The sequence below is a fragment of the Chaetomium tenue genome (assembly GCF_020726465.1).
Source record: "Chaetomium tenue strain MPI-SDFR-AT-0079 chromosome Unknown F5144scaffold_4, whole genome shotgun sequence".
NCBI classification, from domain to species: domain Eukaryota; kingdom Fungi; phylum Ascomycota; class Sordariomycetes; order Sordariales; family Chaetomiaceae; genus Chaetomium; species Chaetomium tenue.
Window position 1 is genome coordinate 3291608 of NW_027117332.1, and position 17965 is coordinate 3309572.

The 17965-nt window shown below is 57.9% G+C and overlaps 4 protein-coding genes across 4 annotated transcripts; 1 reads left to right on the top strand and 3 right to left on the bottom strand.

The window, feature by feature from the left end:
* Positions 1-219: 219 nt before the first annotated feature.
* On the bottom strand, positions 220-3962 carry F5144DRAFT_249571 (armadillo-type protein). Its single transcript, XM_066783435.1, has 5 exons — positions 3346-3962; positions 1596-3285; positions 974-1545; positions 802-923; positions 220-750 (listed from the first exon to the last, which is right to left on the bottom strand). The coding sequence occupies exons 1-5, from the start codon at positions 3678-3680 to the stop codon at positions 362-364; spliced, it is 3108 nt and encodes a 1035-aa protein (XP_066643495.1). The 5' UTR covers positions 3681-3962; the 3' UTR covers positions 220-361.
* A 240-nt stretch (positions 3963-4202) lies between these two features.
* F5144DRAFT_489087 (DNA-binding protein) lies at positions 4203-5254 on the top strand (the record flags this gene model as incomplete). The annotated part of the gene is made up of 2 exons (XM_066785702.1): positions 4203-4985; positions 5057-5254. The coding sequence occupies 2 exons, from the start codon at positions 4203-4205 to the stop codon at positions 5252-5254; spliced, it is 981 nt and encodes a 326-aa protein (XP_066643496.1).
* A 102-nt stretch (positions 5255-5356) lies between these two features.
* On the bottom strand, positions 5357-10372 carry F5144DRAFT_249627 (uncharacterized protein). Its single transcript, XM_066783436.1, has one exon. The coding sequence runs from the start codon at positions 10235-10237 to the stop codon at positions 5630-5632; it is 4608 nt and encodes a 1535-aa protein (XP_066643497.1). The 5' UTR covers positions 10238-10372; the 3' UTR covers positions 5357-5629.
* Positions 10373-13094: 2722 nt separating this feature from the next.
* Positions 13095-17619, bottom strand: F5144DRAFT_621172 (uncharacterized protein; the record flags this gene model as incomplete). The annotated part of the gene is made up of 9 exons (XM_066792044.1): positions 13095-13435; positions 13487-14077; positions 14268-14584; positions 14650-15141; positions 15211-15759; positions 15821-16217; positions 16284-16334; positions 16413-16799; positions 17348-17619. 9 exons carry the CDS (start codon positions 17617-17619, stop codon positions 13246-13248), a joined length of 3246 nt encoding a protein of 1081 aa, XP_066643498.1. The 3' UTR covers positions 13095-13245.
* Positions 17620-17965: the final 346 nt, after the last annotated feature.

The window sequence follows — 17965 nt, forward strand, 5'->3', positions numbered from 1 at the left end:
ACACGCACACAGGCGGTCCTCTTCCAAACCCACGACCATATTCCCATTCCTCCTGCCGGCGTATTCTTGGTTCACTGAACATGGAGATGGGAGATGCCAAACTACATGAACCCGTGTCTATACTTGCATATCGGCTTCCCACAATCCTGCTCCAACAATGCGTGTGGCGATTGGTGGCTGCCAGCCCGCAACCCACAATATATCTAATCACAATTGGCCTCGGTTCTCGGCATGGCACCCACCGCCCCAGCCATCATCACATCACGCCGAATAATAGCCGGTGCTCTCACCGGAACATCACCGGCACCACGCTCTGCACAACCAACCTCAGAGGCACAGCCGGGCGGGGGGCCTCGCCGTCCTACTGCGCGGCCTCCTTGACCTTCTGCTTCTCGTCGTCGGAAAGCATGGCGCACCAGTTCTGGAACTCGGCGATGTTCTCGGCGTCGGCGCGGATGAAGAAGTCGACGAGGTAGGCCTGGGTCTCGTCGTCGCGCTGCCGCGAGCTGCCGCCGCCCTCGAGCCAGCCCATCAGGTCCGACTTGGTGCCGCCCAGCGCCAGGTCCAGCGTGTCGTCGGCCTCGTCCTCCCACCCTTCGTTGTCGCCGTCGTCGTCCTCGTCCGCGAGCTCCGTGGCGGCGGCTGCGGCGACGTTGGCGGCGGCTTGCATTCCCGAGGCGGAGACCAGTTCCTCGATGAGAACCTTGAGGATCTTGAGGGGGGCCGGGATGATTGTGTATTGGTCGGGGTCTGATGGATGGTGTGAGTCGTAGATCATATGGCGAGTTGATGGCAACTCACTCAGTTTGGCCCGGGACCTGGTCATAATCCTGTCCGTGTTGGTGATGATGAGTTCGCCCTTGACCGTGGTCTGCGCCAAGCGAGAGTCGTTCAGGGAGTAGAGTTTGGATAAGGCGATAACGCTAAACAAGTCAGAATCGTTTCAATATTTCAGAAGCTGGCGGTAACTCACTTTTGTCGGATTTCGTCGTAGCCCGCAAAGTTGACCGAGTTCTCGAGCCACTTGCTCAAAACAACCTGCAGCCCCACCTGCCCATTAATCTGGATGTCGCTGAGGAAGTTGACAACATCCTGCGCGCCAACAAGTGAGAGCCGGGCAAACACTAGGATAAGGGACTGAATGAAGGGCGCGGCTTGGGCAGTTTCTAACCGTGTAGCAACCGCCTGCAGAAGCTGGGGCAGGAAAGGACCGAGCCTCTCGTGGCCGGCCTTCTCAACCAACTCGGCGGCCAAGCCACCAACTTCCGAGGCTGCAGTATCCTGGATGTCTGGGCCGAGAAGACGGTCGATAATGCGGAGGCAGACCTCGAGACCAGATTGGCCGTTCTCATCCTGCCAGCTAAAGACTTGCTTGTGGTCGTGCATGAGAATGTATTTCACAGTCTCGGCGCCAGGGCGCAGAATGGCGCCATCGGAAGAGGTCATCAAGAGATGAAGAAGTTTCGGGAGTGTAGCGGCAACAAACCCCTCAGGGAGCGGCTCGGAACCGAACTGGACAAGGAGGGATAGAAGGTCGGCGGCGAGCTGGAAAGCAATTAGCACGGGGTATTTATGAGGACGTCTTGGACACATACCGTGACGAGAGGGTTGTCCTGAGTGAGGTTGGCAACGTCGAACGTCCCGGTGATGGATGGCAAGACCTTGCCGCAAAGCGCGGCGTAGAGACGCGGGTGCTCCATATCTTTGAGTGGCCCCTCGTTGTCTTTGAAGGTTCTCGCAATATCCTCGAAGGTCTCGCAAACGATTAAGGTGACATGGAAGTTTGCGGCGCCGTGCTTGGCAATGAGGAAGAGCAGGTCTACGGCCTTGCTGTCGGGCTGGATAGCAATTCTGGTATCCATGCTCACTGTGGTACGTAGTGTCTCCAGAAGCGTGACCAGGAGATCATCGGCATCCTCCAGCTCACTGAGGTCCTTAGCTTCCAAGAAACGCTGGATGGCCATGATTATGGGAGCTTGGCGGTCCACCGGGACGCCACCCCTGATGAAGCCCTCCACGGCCTTGACGGCGGCAACCTGCACGAGTTCCGAGTCGTCCCTGGTGATCGCCTCAACCACATTATCGAGAAGACCAAGGGCGGGCTGGTAAGTTTGTGCCAAAGCGCCGGCGACGAGGTACCCGCGAGCACGCAACATTGGCTCATCCTGCTTGTTAATGGCATAGGTTACGAGCTCGAGGTAGGCGTTAGCGATCTCGGGCGGTATCGACTTGTCACAGTCTTGAAAGTCGTTCAAAATGGCATTGAACAAGAATAAAGCGGCTTCTTGTTTCTGCCAGCTTGCAGACTCAGCCGAAAAGATGGTCTTAGTGTAGGCGTAGAGACCCTCTAGCGCGGCCTTGTCGAGCCATTCTCCAAGCTTGATGACGAGGTCACCGCAGGCGGTCCTGGCAGTGTAATTGGACGACACAGACGTCTCGTCGGCAAGGTAGAGGGATACGTCAATGTTCCACAGGCCCTCCTCTTCCTGTGTAATTTGGGAGAATGAGGTCAAGAGGTTCATGAGATCTAGGACCCAGGGGGTATCGTGAACAGCGCCACGGGATGCGATGTCGGCCTCGAGCTGCTTTTGCACGGGCGGTGCGCGAATGCACTGGCTAAGAAAGTCTAGGTCGTCCAGGACCAGGAAATCGAGTGTAAATGGGAGACCGTCGATGTCTTCCAGCCGGCTCTGGGCATCAGAGTTGATAAACAGTGACTGATGCGGGGGCATCAGCCTCGAGAGCTCTTCCCATGTGGCAGTGAACAGAGCGAGGATCTGCGGCAGAAGAAGAGAGGGGAAAACGGTCCGGATCTTGATCAAGGTCTTCACGGCTTGATCCTTGAGCGCGATCGGGCCGTACCAGTTGTCGGGTTGCGACCCATTGTCGTCCACAAGAGGCGGGAGGGGTGTCTTGATAGCCTGCTCCAAGAATGGCAACCAGCCGCTGAGGACCTGCTCAGCGAACGTTTTGACTTCCTTCTTGTGGTCCTCCTTCACAATATCCATCAGGTCAAAGCAACTCCGGAAAACCAACACGGCCAAGCTCCGATGTGTCTCCTTGCGATTCTCGTTCAGCGCAACATCGTAGCAGGCCTTGATGATGTCCCGGGCCACGCTGAAGAATTGCTCGTCGGTCAAACTCTCTTCGACCAAATCTTGTAGAATTCGCAGAGCGCCGTGGAGCTGCGCATCGGTCCCGGTCGGCATGATACCGAGGACGGAGGGGAGGAGGGTGGGCCAGCGGTGTGGGAAGTCGGCCATGGCAATCTTGGAGACCACATAGCTGGCGGCAGGGTTAGCTCCCGAGGTCTCCTTGGTCCATTTTCTCCCAGTCCGAGCTCACCTAGCCGCGACCTTAACCTTGCGCTCGTCCTCGGGGCTCAGGATTAGCTCCAGAATGACATTGCGAAGGTAGTCTTTCGTCGAATCATCGATGGGTATCTGAGGGCCACTGGCGGTATCGTCAGGGCCCCAGTTCTTCTCGATGAAGTTACGCAGGTATGTTAGGGCCGACTGGCGGATTTGGACGGGGGCGCCGGTGTGTGCGCCAATGCGGGAAAGGGATAGGGGGAATTCGGGATTCTGCCGGGCATGCAGGAGATCGAGCTCGGCCCTCTTGCGGGGGGCTTCGTTTTTGTCGTGGGTAGCGGCGAGCAGCTGCGCTAGGTGCTCGTCCATATTGAGGGTTAATTGCTTCTTTTTCCCTTGTACTTGCTTGTTTCTTTTCTGTAAGACAACAAAATAAAGGACCGTGGTGAGGGGGTTAGGACAAGGTGTGTGTTGTGGGGGCTTGAATGGATCTCGGGAGACCGCCCGAGTTAAAACGGCAAACAAGCGGTGATGTGGGGTTCAAGACACGGTCAAGAAGGCGGAGCACTGTGATCGCCCTATGTTTGAGACGCGTAGCAGGGCAATTAGCGGCGTGAACTGCGGCTGGCTGCGGGGTTGATTTGGGGTGGCAGGAGCCAGCAGGGTTGTTAACATTAAACACAACAAACTACGGCGGGGCAGAACCAGGCTTGTCACAAATCAAGTCAGCTGCTTTGGCGTTGGAGGGCTGTCGCCAAGTCGCGCCTTGCGGCCTCGCAACCCGGAGATTTCACTAACAGGGAATATCACCAAACAAGCTCGCCTTTTTTACACTAACGACCTCAAGGGCGGGAGATCGACTTAATGGGTACCTACCTTCACGAAGCAACAATGCCACCACCACAACCCGAACCCACCCCCGAGGAGACTGACTCCCTCCCCCTGGACCACTCACACATCCTCCTCAGCTCCTTCAACTCCTTCCTCACCGTCGCCATCCACAACATCCTCTACTACCGCCACATCTACCCCCCCTCCACCTTCCTCTCCACCAAAGCCTACAACCTCCCCGTGCACCAGAACCGCCACCCCAAAGTATGCGCCTGGATCCGCGACGCCGTCGACGCAGTCGCAGCCCAGCTCGCCACAGGGCACGTCTCCCGCGTCGCCATCGTCATCCACGCCCCCCTCGAACCCCCCCTCCTCAACCCCTCCCCCTCCCAAACCCAAACCCCCCCAACTAACTCCCAACCCCCCATCCCCTCCGGCGCAGTCCTCGAACGCTGGCTCATCGACACCTCCCACTTCCCCACCTGGCCCTCCCCCACCAGCACCACCACCACCATCGCCCCCAGCAGCAACGCCAACAGCAAAGCCATGCGCGACTTCGCACGGGTGCTCGCACGGGACGCACGGTCAGAGGAGGCACGCGAGGGGCACCTGGGCGCGGATGCGCGCAACCCGGGCCTGGCGTGGCCTGACCTGGATGAGCAGCTGCGCGGGGCGCTGAGGCGGATGGCGGGGGTGGCGGAGGGGATGGCGCCGTTGGAGGGGCTTTTTGGGTATCAAGGAGGTGGGGGTGGGGATGGGGGGAATGGGGGTGGGGGAGCTGGGTCGGGGTGTTCGTTTACGGTGGCGGTGGAGTTGGGGGAGGAGGGGAGGGCGCCGATTGGGGTATGTCTCTTTTTGCCATTCCGAGTTGGCACTATTCTTGAGGAGCCGCGGTTCACTGACAGGAATGATAGCATCCGCAGGCATGGATACCGTCTGAGCCAAACCTGCAGCCCAAAGGGAAAGGGCGCGCGGTGGCCGGAGAGGACATTGGTGGCGTGCGGACACGGCCGATCAGGGCGGTGGAGGCAGGGCCGTTGTTCTTCGAGTGCTGGGTCGAAGAGAGCAAGGCGAAGGAGGTGTTGATGAAGATGGCGGAGGGGCCTGATTAAAGTCAGGAGTTGACACAACCTTTCTGAACTACGATGGCGCTGGTTTGGCTTTTACGGAGTTGATCATGATACCCAAGACAAAAAAAGACCCACGAGAGTATTTGAATCATGTCAGCATTCTGCTGCGGCTATGCATGCTCAAACATCGAATGAACATCAAAGGCTGAACATCAACGATACCATACACCGGCCGCGCCATCCCTGAACCGCGGCCATAATCCAAACACAAACCCAGCCGGGACCCCACCAACACAATGACCACACTAACCGAACCAGCCAAATCCAACCCATCAACGCCTCAAAACCAAGCTCGCCCACGGTGCGCGGCCAACGAATCCAGCCAAACAATCCCCACCCAAGCACCCCCACGATCACCTAATTCCCCTCCCCACCACTGCCCGCGCCACCACTGCTCCCAGCATTCGCCGTGCTCGTCGCCCCCTTCAGCAGCATCCTCAAGCTGACCATCTCTCTCCGCAGGCGCGCATTCTCCTTCTTGGCCCTCGCCGCCTCATCGCTCGACTCCTTCAGCCTCGCAACCAGCTCCTCCTTATCCTCGCGGCCCTTGCCCTTGAGGGCCTTGACGATCTTGCCCAGCTCCGAGTTGAACTTCTCGTACAGCAGCTCATTTTCCGCCGTCGCCTCCTTGTACAGCTGGTCGATGGCCTTCACTTTAGCCTCGGACGACCGGAGCGTGGCCTCGAAGTCGCGTTGCATAAGCGCGTGGCGGTCGTCGAGCTCCTGCAGCACCTGCGGCACGTGGTCCTCGAGCGCCTTGACCGCGGTGGAGAGTTTGCGGAGGTCAGCCGTGGCGGAGCGTGGGAGGGCTGAGTTGACGCGCGCCATGTCCTCCGAGATGCGGGATAGCTCGCTTCTGAGGGACGCGTCGACCTCGTCGACGGCCTTCTTCTCGGTTTGTAGGCGTTCGCGGAGCTTTTGCGGGGATTGGAGGCGAAGCTTCTGGCCGGTACCCGATGCTTTTCCGGGGCTGCTGGATGGGCGGGTGGGTGATTCTAGCGGGGGAGGCCCGGGGATGCGCGAGGGTGGCGCCTTGAGGGTCGGTATTTGCGAGATCGTGATGGTTCTAGCACGCGGTCTCCGCGTGGCCGGTTTGTCGCTTTCGTCTGGGGATTCAGTGGGTGACTGGAACGAGTCTACATCGTTTTCCTTTTGCTTTGACGAGCGGAAGGATTGTGTGTGAGATTGGGGACTGCTCGGGGTCTTGGAGGGCGAGTCTGGCTGAGGGACGGAGTTGAACTTCTCCGACGTCTGCTGTTGGTTGACGCTCAAAGGCATGAGCGCCGGGTCATCTTCCAGACTTGTCGACGACATCAGAGACTTCAGGTCCGAGAGCGAGCTTCGACGCTTCTTTTTGAGGGACTTTGTCTCAACCAATTCGGGCACTTCCGGCTCGCCGATGGTTTCGAGTCGGTGAGAGCTCAGAGGGCGGTGTCCAATATCATCAAAGGCGCCGGCAACCGGAGGTCGGTCGCGCGATCCCGGGCGGCGGAGCCGGTTGGGTATTGTGTAATTGGCGCCCATATCTACCGATTTTGACCTGCTGGCAATCGTCATGGTGGCGCTTTCCAAGCTCTGGGTCTTGCTGTGCTTGCTCAGCGTGCGCCACATGGACGGCCGGTCGGTCTCCGTCTTGCTATTCTGCCGCAAGAGCGTATCGAACCCGAACTTCCTCCGGAGTGACGAGGTATTTGAAGTCATCGACCCTGAGATTGACTTTTGGCTTCGGTTGCTAGCGATCAAAACCTCATAGGGAAAACCGTTATAACCGTTATTAAAGCCGCTCAGTAAACCAGTGGGGTCTGGAGCATCCGCCTTCTCGAAGATGCGGTCGCAATCCTCGACAAGGCGGTCGAGAAGGTTGATGTAATCCGACGGATTCGCGTCGTCGACCAACATCTCTGCGAAAGCTAGTGTCAACGCCCCTCTGTCCCCGTCATTGCTGCAGCCTTCAAGGAGATCTGCGAGCAACTTCATGAGGGCGGTGAACGCTCGGCGGTTCTGAGGGGCCATATCGCTGAACAGGAAGCGAACAAAGTCGGCAAAGTCACCCACCACCTTCTTGGACGCTCGCACTTGGAGAGCCTCGAGATGATGCATAGTCATCACGGGCCCGATCTGCTCACGCCAAGCGATGCGGATAAACTTCTCAAACGCCGCAAAGATGACTTCTGTCCCCAGCTCCGAGGCCGCATCCAAGTCGTAGGGGAATTCAATGAGGCGGTTGTAGAGATCGTTCACCTGGAGCTCGTCGGCCATGGACCTGTTGAGTAGGGTACGGCCAATGAAGTAACCCTTGCGCGCTTGCATGTTGGCCACGTATCCGGTGAAGGTTTGTTCGAGGCGAACCAGCGGGTTCTCTGGTGGCTCTTCTTCTTCTTCCACAGTAAGGCGTGGTATGTCTCTGTCCTTGATCGACCCGGATATTACTACTGCCACGTCCCTGTGGCTGTTGGAGCGGGTCCTCTTGTGCCTCGACCCGCTGCTGCCCACGTTCTCGAGGGAGGTCGTGCTAGACGAGGCGTTGCTCCCAACCAGTAGGTTTGAGAGCATCTTCACTGGCGAGGAGGAGAGGAACGACCGACTATTCCTCTCTACCTTGGTTGTGATGTTGATCGCACGCAAAATCTTGGTGTAATATGACACCAGGGCAGGGACGAGCCTCAAGTTGGAGACGCTGAACTGCGCGCTGAGTAGCTGGACAATCCTGCGCGAGAGGGTCGGTAGGAAATCTTCCAGTGCCACGTCGTCAGTAAACTTCTTCCCGTTCAGGCCCAATGTATTCATCGAGATGCGCCGCATGTCGCCGGTCCTCGCCTCGAACACGACCTCAACGCCGTAGTGGCCGACAGGCGCCCCCTTGGTGCCTTTGTCGTTGTCCAAAACGATGCGGATAGGGGCGGGTTCCCTGCGACCCTCGATGAGCTGTTGAGCGCCCTCCTGGAAGACGGCGGCATGCAACCCAAAATTGTTGTCCTGCATCCTCACCGTGCGGAGCGTCCAGGTAGGATCTTCCCTCTCCTTCTCGGCAAACCGGCCTTCGATGCGGGCTTTGACAATATCGTCACTCCATTTGCTCGCTCTGCCCTCGTAATGATCCTGGAGAAGGAAGCACCGTGAAGTGATGGCCTTGCTGGTAAAATGCTCGCCGGCAGGGGCGCCTTTCATCTCTTGAGTCGATGTCATCCAGACCAGCCGGCCATCGGAGGACTCGGTGAAGCGGACATCGGCCAAGTTATGCCACCCGCCAAAGGCGAATTCCCACATTCCTGGCCCACCGGCGGCGTTGGTCATAGATGCCAGCAAGCCCGCCGGAGAGGGTTTGTCGATCTCGCGTAAGAAGTCACGACCTGTGAGGCCCGAGTTTGTCCGCTTTTGAAGGATGGCGATGCAGTCAGAAAATAGAAGCAAAACACCTGGCCTGTCCGAGAGCTCCTGGCTCTGCGAAACGAAGTCGAAAGGTGCCGCAAGCTCGAGGTAGTCGACAGCCAGGATCAACCGACCCTGGGGCTCAAGGTCCGCCGGCCAGTGTTCTACCATAGCGCGAATGCGGTTTGTGACGTGGGGCTTCTCCGGGAGGGGATCGTCCATGGAGCAGATGTTTGTGATTATATCTCTCGCGCGAAGGAGGAGTTGTAATGCTGGGTGGGTGATAGGAAGGCAGGAGACTATTTGGTCAATGAAGAGGCTGTATCGGGGTAGTCGTTGTACCGGCTCGATCAGCAGCGAGCGGATGGTCTGTTCGCCCGTTTGGACAACCCGCTGACGAAAGCTTGACTGGTTGTCGAGGAAACTATTAAGGAGCTGGGGGAAATTCTGGCTGGCGCGAATGTAATCCTGATAGCAGTCGGTAAACTTGGGGAACCACTCGAGGAACACTTTGGCCATGGCAACGGCACCACTTGGATCCTTGGCCTTGTTGGAACCACCCAACCTAGTGATGGGGAACGGGGTGTCCATGTCTTTGACGGCTTCCTCCTCGGTTTCGTCCATGATCCGCCGGAGTTCCTGCATAAAGGCCGAGTTGTTCTCGAGAATGCTATCGGCTGATTTGGGGAACAGCTTCTCCAAATCCTCTTCGCATGGGCTGATGCTCTCGGAAGGGCGTTCTTTGGCTTTTACTCGAAAGTCGTTGGCAATATTATTGACAAGCTCGTTAAGCTTGAGCACGTAACGCTCCTCGGTGTCGACCAGCTCGCCCATCTTCATACGCAGCTCCACCTTTTGGTTCTTGGAGAAGGACTTGGTGCGGTTTAACGAAGTCGGCCTCGACGGCGCTCGCCGTAGCTTCGAGGTTGGTAAAAAGACCGGCTCACCGAACAGCTTCACCAACGGAGCGTACCCGCCGTACTGACGCAGAGTCGGGTCTAGGATATCATCGTCGTCGTCGTCCGGCACGTCCTCGAAGTCGGCGTTTTCTAGGGGAACGATCGACCCTGGCGGCAGGACTAGGTCCACGTCGATGCCACTCATGTGCTGCGTCCGTAACGAATATTCGAGGATCTCGATGACCTCGGCCGTGTTCCCTGCCTGGACGGCGGCCTTCGCTAGGTCGGCAGCATGCTGCTCGCCGAACAGGGCCGGTGCGGACCCAGGGCGCCGGGCGCGTGTGACCGGGTACTGGTTCTTCAGATGGTTCTTGACGACCTCGGGCAGCTCGGCAAAATATCTGCGGAGTCCAAAGGCAAGTCCCCTGCAAACTTCATCGCCCTGGAACTCGCGCGGGAGGTGGGCGACGACGCTGTAGAAAGGCGAGCTCGGAGAAACGGTGATGCGGGGAAAGGACACATAACCGGCCGCGCTGTAGATGTGGATCTGGATTCGGGAGCTGTTGTGGGTGTAGTTTGCGGTGGTGGAGGGGCCGTAGAAGATGAGGACGGGGAGTTGGCCAAGCAGCGGGTCGCTCGCGTAGTAGAGAGTGACATGCTCTGGCGAGAGCACCAGCTCCTCCGTGACACGAACCATGGTCGCTTCAATTGGCCGTGGTCATTGCGACAGAGGGTGGCAGCGATGCGATTCGCGATTATGGTGTCGCGGGCCCTTCGTGGTGTGCGTCGTGTGGTCGGGTCGCGCGAAAGAAGTGGCGGGGTAGGGGGGCAAAGCGAGCGGCGCAGATCGGCGTCGAGGCAGGTATAAACGGAACAAGTCCCCGACCAGTGTAAACAGGCGGAAGCGGCTGGTGCGCGTTCTCTCGGGAACACTGCAGGGTTGGTGGCTGGGTTGCGACAGGCCGCATGCAAAAGAAAAAGATCGATGGTCGTGGCTGCAGCTCGAGGGGCACAACAGTTGCGACGGCGATTTCCCGGTCTGGCGTGCTGGGCATAAACAAACGGAGCTTGGATCGAGAATCTTGGGCGAGGGCGGAGGACAGCAGCACAGCAGCACAGCAGCACCACGGGGTTGGGAATATTGTGTACGAGGGTGTCTGTGTCACGCAGGGTGTAAACACGGCCGGAAAAGGCAAAATAAAAGGATTGTACAAGAAGAGAAAGAGCACAAATGTACGGGGTTGGCAGCGAGCGCAAGCTCCGATCGTGGTCGATCTTGGAGCGCAACCGTGGGGTCTGTCGAAAGTGGGAAAGCTGCCAACAAACCGGGGAGCGGAAATGGAGACTGGTGGAAAAGGTGGGTGGGAATGGAGGCGGGCCGGGGTCGGGCAGCGATCGAGCCGAGAGGCTCGGCGGTGAATCAAAAGCCTAACGCGTGGATGGCGCGATGCCCAGCGAAAGCTTGGGCCAGAACGCTGAGGTGGAGTAAGCAGACCAGCGAATCGCCATCTCAATCTCAGACAGCCAGGTCCCTGCCGTTGTCGGATCATTGCCGAGCCCACGAAAGTTGGGTCCCAAAACGGCAAAACCAAAACAATCAGGGGTAGACTTGCATTTTGAGTTTGAACCGCTGCCAGGATATAGATCTGTACGATTATCGTCTTTTTTAAACCGCATTTTACGCTATTAGCGGTCAGGTCTAATTGCTGGGAATCCCTGTCCTTCAGTCGCTCGAGCCTCTCGACTGCATGGCTGGGCCGGGGGCACTTGCCCAATTCATTCCGCAACTCAAGTCCCGGCTCTTTCCACTTCCACTGGCAGTCTCGGATGTCGAATCAAATACTTCGTACTGGTCCAAAGTTCTCCCAGTTTCCCGCCTTTTCCATTATGTTGACTTGTCCAAATACCACTCTCCACACGCAGCATCTTGGCAAGCAATGCAAGGTACGAAACTCAACAATTCCAGGGCGAGTTAACTACACCGTAATTTCTACGTGTTCAACTGGGATGTCCATGACGCGTAGTTGACTTCCTCTTTTGTGTATTCTGCAAATCTCGGTGAGATCAGTCGGCGGTCTTGATGTAGTATCGGACGGATCTTTTAGTCCACATGCTGGCATCTAGATTCTAGAAACACCACAGGGACCCCTCTCGTCTCCTCTGAGATCCCATCCCAGCTTCGCATTATCTTCAGCCCGACAATCACGGCGCTCTCATCCGGTATCCCGTCCTGGCCTCGTTTCCTCACGAGCTAATCTCCCTGATCCACTCGTCACAGGTCAGGGCCTCATCCCCATCCTTCAGCCAAGCTTCCCTCACTCCTCCGGCGTTCGCGCATCGCCACCCTCGTGGCCAGTCATCTCAACGGCTCCAGAGCCGGCAACAGCACTCCCATCCTCATCGTCGCTCCCATCCAAGTCCCCATTCCCACCCGGAGCTTCCGCCTCCCTCTCCACCCCCACACCCCCCACCACCTCCCTCACAGCCCTCGGCTCAAAGTCACGCACCGCAACTCCCTCCACAGCATACCTCCCCTCGTCCGGATTTCCCACCGTCCGCACAGGCTTCACAGCCCTTGGCTCAAAGTCCCTCACCGCTACCCCCTCCGCAGCGTACCGCGCCTCGTCCGGATTCCCGGCCGTCCGCACGCGCCTCACTCTCCGGGGGCGGTTCTGGGGGTGGCCCCTCGGGGGCCGGTAGTTCGGGTGGCGAGTGCCGCCGCCGCTGTGGTGGGGTTCGGGTTCGGGTTGGGAGCTGGGGCGGCGGGGGTGGGGGGCGGTGGGCGAGGAGGGGGCGGGTGAGGCTGGCAGCGGGGAGTGCGGGTGGTGCTGGTGGTGGGGGTGAGCTGGGGCGGGGTGGTTGATGGGGCGGGTGGTGTTGGGTGTGCGGAGGGGGGTGGGCGCGTGGCGGGAGGGTTGGTGGTGGGGGGCCGGGGGGTTGTTGTTCTGGGAGTGATGCTCGTCGCGGCGGGGGTGGTCGGACTGGTTGGCCATGGTGATGGGGGTGTGGTGGGCGGGCTGCGGGGGGTTGGTGGTGGGTGTTTGGTTGCCCTGCGTTGAGGGTTTGTCGTCGTTCTTCCACCAGCGGAGGAGGGAGAAGGGCCAGCACGAGGTCCTGCAAGCGCAAGGACGGTTAGTAAATCGCAGAAGGGGGTGGGTGAAGTCATTCATACATCTTCATCTTCGCTGCGGGTTGCTTCTACTTGAGAGAGTGTGTTGTGTATGGTGTGTGTGGTTGAGGTGATGGGTGGTGGTGTTGTGGGTGAGTGTGCAGTTTTGTATGTTCGACTTTATGTTTGGGAGTGCCATCTTTGTGGGAAAGCAAGAAAAGATAAGTTAGGGCAAGTTGTGCACTTCATTAGTTGCGACAGTGCATGCGACAAAGTGGTTAACAACGTATGCGGCTAAGTGATGCTTCCGTGAGAGTCCGGAATGCCAGTTCTTGGTGGTGACCAGCCACACATGCAGTTTCTTCCATCCACCACAAAGGAGCCTGCACAAGAGATATGCAGGTGTATTTCCGCAGTAAACTCAGCGGACTGGATGTAACAGTCAGTGGAAATCATCAATTGGCATAAAGAAATTGAGTACTGGTCCATGATGGACCTCTGTCGTTGGGATAAGCCCCTGTCAAAAGCAAACGCAACGAAAGAATGATCTAAACCGACAAAGGATACCAGCCCTGTATCATCCACCACTCGGCCAACTAAAAGCCAGTAAGGTCTGACCTCACCGAGTCGGTGTCTGCATCCGAGTTGTCCCAAATGTCCTCCTCCTCGTCATCATGCGAGCTGCCGCTGCTCGAGGCATCGGTATCCCAGCTCCAACCACGTGGTCGATAGATGTAGTAGAGCAGCACCTTCTCCCTCGTGAACCAGCTCTCCTCATGATGGGTGCTCATCCACAGGGCGTCATTGACACGCGGGAACGCCGTCGAGAAGGAGTACCAGTGGGACGACTCCGGAACAGGGTAATGCCCATCCAGAACCACACCCCCGCTGACCACATCCTTAGCCAGCTGTAGGAAGTTGTCCATCGCCTTGGTCCGGGGATCAACACCACCACCACCTGAAGAAGCAGAAGCAGAAGCAGAAGCCGACGACGAAGCACCACCCTCAACCGCAACCCCCCCCTCTGCCGCCAAAACATCCTCCAACCCCTTCAACACCTCCACATACACCACCCTCACATCCCCCCTCCTCCTCCTCCTCCCCAACCCCAACCCCAACCCCAACCCCGCGTACAACCCCCCACTCGCCTTATCAATCAACTCCAACGCATAACTCGCAAAGGCATACGCATCCGTCGCCGGGGTATGCTGGTCCGGGCGGTTGCCCGCGCGCAGCAGCTCGGGCGCGATGTAGGCGGGCGGGCGGCGCGGCACCAGGCTGGGCTCGCCAAGCACGGCTTCGAAGCGCGCGGGGGCGGGGCTGCCGAGCGGCGCGGCGTACCGGTCGTGCAGGTGCGGGATGTTGAAGTCGGCGGCGCGGAGGCGGGAGCGTTTGGGGCGGAGGAGGATTTTGGAGGGGTTGATGGATCTGTGGGTTGGGAGGGGGGGGGTTAGTTTGTGGGTTCTTTCAGGGGTTGTTGGAGGGGGGGGGCGGGGGTGCTGGGAGTTGGGAGGGTTGATGGTGAGAGGGTTGAGGGTGAGGGGTGGTGGGGGAGGGTTGGTTGGTTGTCAAGTAGGGGATGGATGGTGAAGATTGGGGAATGGTGAGGTAAACATACCGATACGGCCCAATGGTGGCGTGCATCTCACGCAGGGTGGTGCCAATTTCGTGCAGAAAGTTGAAGATGGCAAGCCAAGTCTCCCTCTCCAAGCAGTCGTCAACCATGTCTCCAATGAACTCGAGAAGTGGACCCTTGGTGTGCTCAAACACAAACGCAAAGGCCCGGTCTCCAGGGACAGCCGCTTCGGGTTTGTAGGGAGCCGGTCGGTTGCTCTCTGCGCCGTGGATGGTCTTGACGGGGACTGACATAAACCCGTAGAAGTGGACAACGTTCTTGAAGCGGTTCCCGGCGACGTAATCGTAAAAGGACTCGAGCTGTAAGAGGAGGTTAGAAACGCCAGGGCTAAACTTCACCCCATGGGGAGTAATGGGGGACTTACACGGCCGCAAAACATGTTGTCCCTGGCGATTCGGGATTCTCCGTCAGAATTGGCAATGATCCTGATCAAGGCAATGCCAGTTTCGTATCTGTTGTAACAGACATTTCCGAACTGGTCGTACCGCCTCCCAACACTCCAGGGTACCCCATAGGTTGAGCCGTAGCGGCCACAGCTGAAAAGAGTAGCATCCTTCCAGTCGATGCCAGCGTCACGGCGTTGAATCAGACATGTGAAGTCGCTGAACCGAGGGTGGTACCGTTCCCGCATGATGCTCTTCAGCAGATTGCGGCCCTCGGTACCCTCGTACTGGTGATCAAGCTTGAGGTTGAGATAAAGGCAAGCTGAGGCAAGACCGCGGGCTTCGTCTGTTGTATTTTGCTTCAAGCCGCGAAGTTTCATACCGGGAAGGGTCTCAAGCAGATAGAGAGTTTTGCCGTCAATGAGGTTGCCTCGACCGTCATCACCCCGACCAAAGATGAGCATGCAATCGTTCTGAAGTGCATATGGTTAGCAGAATTCTCAAGCCATGTCACGGGTAGAAGGAGGAAGCTGGATACTCACCCAGTCAATCCAGTAGCGCTCCAGGATCTTGTGTAGTAAAGCGGGATCCAACTTGCGGCGGGCGAGCACGATCTGGCCATCTCCTCCATGGTGAGACTTGCAATGTGCGGCGTGGTGAGAGAGCTCGATCCTCTCCATCCAAAAGTCAACCTTGGCCTTGCCCCTGGTATCTCGGCCTGGCCTCTTGTTCTGATAGCCAGGACAGTCGCATCCGTTGCATTTGCAGGGGATATTGAGACCAAGCAGGTCACGGTTATTGCCAAGGTAGTGGGATGTCACGTCGTCAGTAAGGTAAAAGACATGCCGGTAATGGCCTCCCAGGCTCCATAACTGGTCGGAGAAGGATTTGGCTTGCTTTGTCGCCGTCAGGGCCACAAGGTCCCAGTTGCCGGTGGTGTCGAGGCCAGCTTTCTCGAGAAGCTCCGTGATAGTGGTCTTGGATGTGACAGGCCGAAGTTGGTACTTGGGAGAGTTGTAGCGGGTAATGTCCACATATTCCTTAAGATCGAGGATGGCAGGAGAGCATTCCTTCTTGAGGTCAGGGGGACCCTATGATTAGTGTTAGCCATTGCCTCATCTAGACACATGATGTATCTATCGCTGTACGTACTGCTTGGTATTGTGCCGCGCGCAGGAGGCTGAGTTCCGAGGCCGTGATTTCTCGGGAAGCTGACTCGCATTGGATCATGCGCAAAAGTGTCCAGACATCCCAAACATCGGCAGCGTCAACGGAGGCATAGACGGTCTGCACCCAATCCTCTTCGTACTCGGGGTGATCGGCCGAGCAACGGAATTCTCCCAGGTTCCTGATTAACCGGGAATTGGACTGCCCGGTGCCGTTCCAAATCCAATAGGCGTAGATGTTGGGTCTACCCTTGTGCTCCGTCGCTTGGGAGATGGCAGCCAGGTACCGCTTGAACCAGGTGCCGATGAAGGGGTACTCCGGGCCCATGCCGCGGATTCCGAGAGCCTGGCCGGCAAATGCCGCGGCTTCGTGGACACCAGGCCTGAAGGAAATGTCAGTGTACTGCTTTCATGCGGCCGAGTGTTGAAACTGGGCGGGTTGTACGTACCACTTGCGCATGACATGATGCGTCTTGATGACCTTGTTGGCAAGGCCGAGCCTACGTCAAGCAGGTCAGTTCGGAGTTCATCGACAATCACACGCACCTTCATCAGACAAAAGTTCAAGGGCAACATACCAAATCTTTTCGTCCTCCGGGATGGGAGCGACGGCGAACTTCTCCGGGTTGTCGTTGTCCAACTCCCTGGCCATGGACCCGTGGCAGTTCTGGTAGTTATCCCAGAACTCCACGTTCTCCGGGTCGGAGAGCAGCTCCTTCACCCGCTCTCTGCGAGCGTCGAAGGGGAGGGCGTAATCGAGTCGGGTGGCGAGCCCGACGGCAAACGACTTGAGGAGGGCCGACTGGTGCTCCTTCTCGGCCGCGCTCTTTTTGGCGGCGGGGTGCCACCCCCACGACGTTTCCGAGTTGGTCCCGTCGCCGAACTCGCTTGACTCGCTGCCCGAGTCGGTCTCCGCCTCCCCCAGCTGGGAGAGCAGCTCTCGGAGGGTGTGGTGGGCGAACGACCTGGTGTGTGGTGAAGTTGTCAGCAAATTTCTTCTCAAAGATAGAGGAAAGAGGCTTTGTGATGAATTTGTAAGATCAAATCGCCTTTCAACAAACAGGACCGGATCACTTCCCATGTTCCAGTGCTCACTGAGCCCGGTCAATGGGAAGTGATCCGATCCTGCTTGTGAATTGCGATTCCTGAGGTCAGATTGTGACTGCCCCATTGCGAACCTCAGAGGTTTGACCCAGAACTGAATTTTGCAAGACAGTTTTGGAGCCTTTCAGTTCATCGGAGATTGCAAAAGGTGCTGAGAATGAGAGAGGGAAAGAGGGAGAGGCCGCACAACCCCTCCTCGGCGGAGTTTTCGCATGAACCAAGGCGTCCCTCGGCGGGCAGCGCACAATAACAGTGACAGACCTAGCCAGGCAGTCGTGTCATTGGCCGCCCCTGTGCGCTCAGGAACGCCCCTCGTCGTGTGCGGTTCGAAGAGTCAAATAAATGGGCAGGGACTGGGGACGGGGATATCTAGGTGTAAGTCGATAGATTTGAGGGAGTTGGTACATACCACCGGAGAAAGAGCAGGACAGCGACCTGCTTCGCCAGCCCGGGCTGGCCGGTGGCGGGGAGAGGAGAGGAAGCGCCGTCCTCATCGGCTGCTGCCACCTCCAGCATCTCTCGCTCGTGGCGAGAGAGCCGGAGGCGCAGAACGAAACCGTGGCGGAAGTCCGCCCGCGGGTCTTGGAAGTCCCCCATCGGGGGCAGGCTCGTCATCTTGTTTTTTATTTTTTTGACCCATTGGGTCAACTCGGGCGCTGCGAGGCGCCGACGATCCTCCATGATGGCGGGCAGGGAGGTGTTCTGCCGAGGGGTTTGTGGTTGGGAGTTGAGAAGTTGAGAAAGCAGAAGAGACCCGAGTTTAAATAAAAACACCCAGGGCCAAATCAGACGCCCATCACTAGTTGGGACGAATTGCATGAGGGCAAGAGGGGGTCCAGGCGCGTTTTACAGGCTCAACACACCAAATGCACGCGTACTAGTTGAAACTACCATACGCGTGCCTTCCTGCAACTAAAGTAAGGCTTCAAGATTATTCTCAAGGCGTTTCCCTTGACTTCTTATTCACTTCGTGTCTACTCCTTGTCCAACTCGCGGACAACGCCTGCTGCCTTGCCTAAGAGGGCAG

Coding starts and splice junctions, on each gene's coding strand:
- F5144DRAFT_249627 (XM_066783436.1), bottom strand. CDS start 10,237: ATGGTTCGTGTCACGGAGGAGCTGGTGCTCTCGCCAGAGCATGTCACT.
- F5144DRAFT_249571 (XM_066783435.1), bottom strand. CDS start 3,680: ATGGACGAGCACCTAGCGCAGCTGCTCGCCGCTACCCACGACAAAAAC. Junction 1,546..1,595: donor AGGACAACCCTCTCGTCACG/GTATGTGTCCAA, acceptor ATTGCTTTCCAG/CTCGCCGCCGACCTTCTATC. Junction 924..973: donor TACGACGAAATCCGACAAAA/GTGAGTTACCGC, acceptor TGACTTGTTTAG/CGTTATCGCCTTATCCAAAC.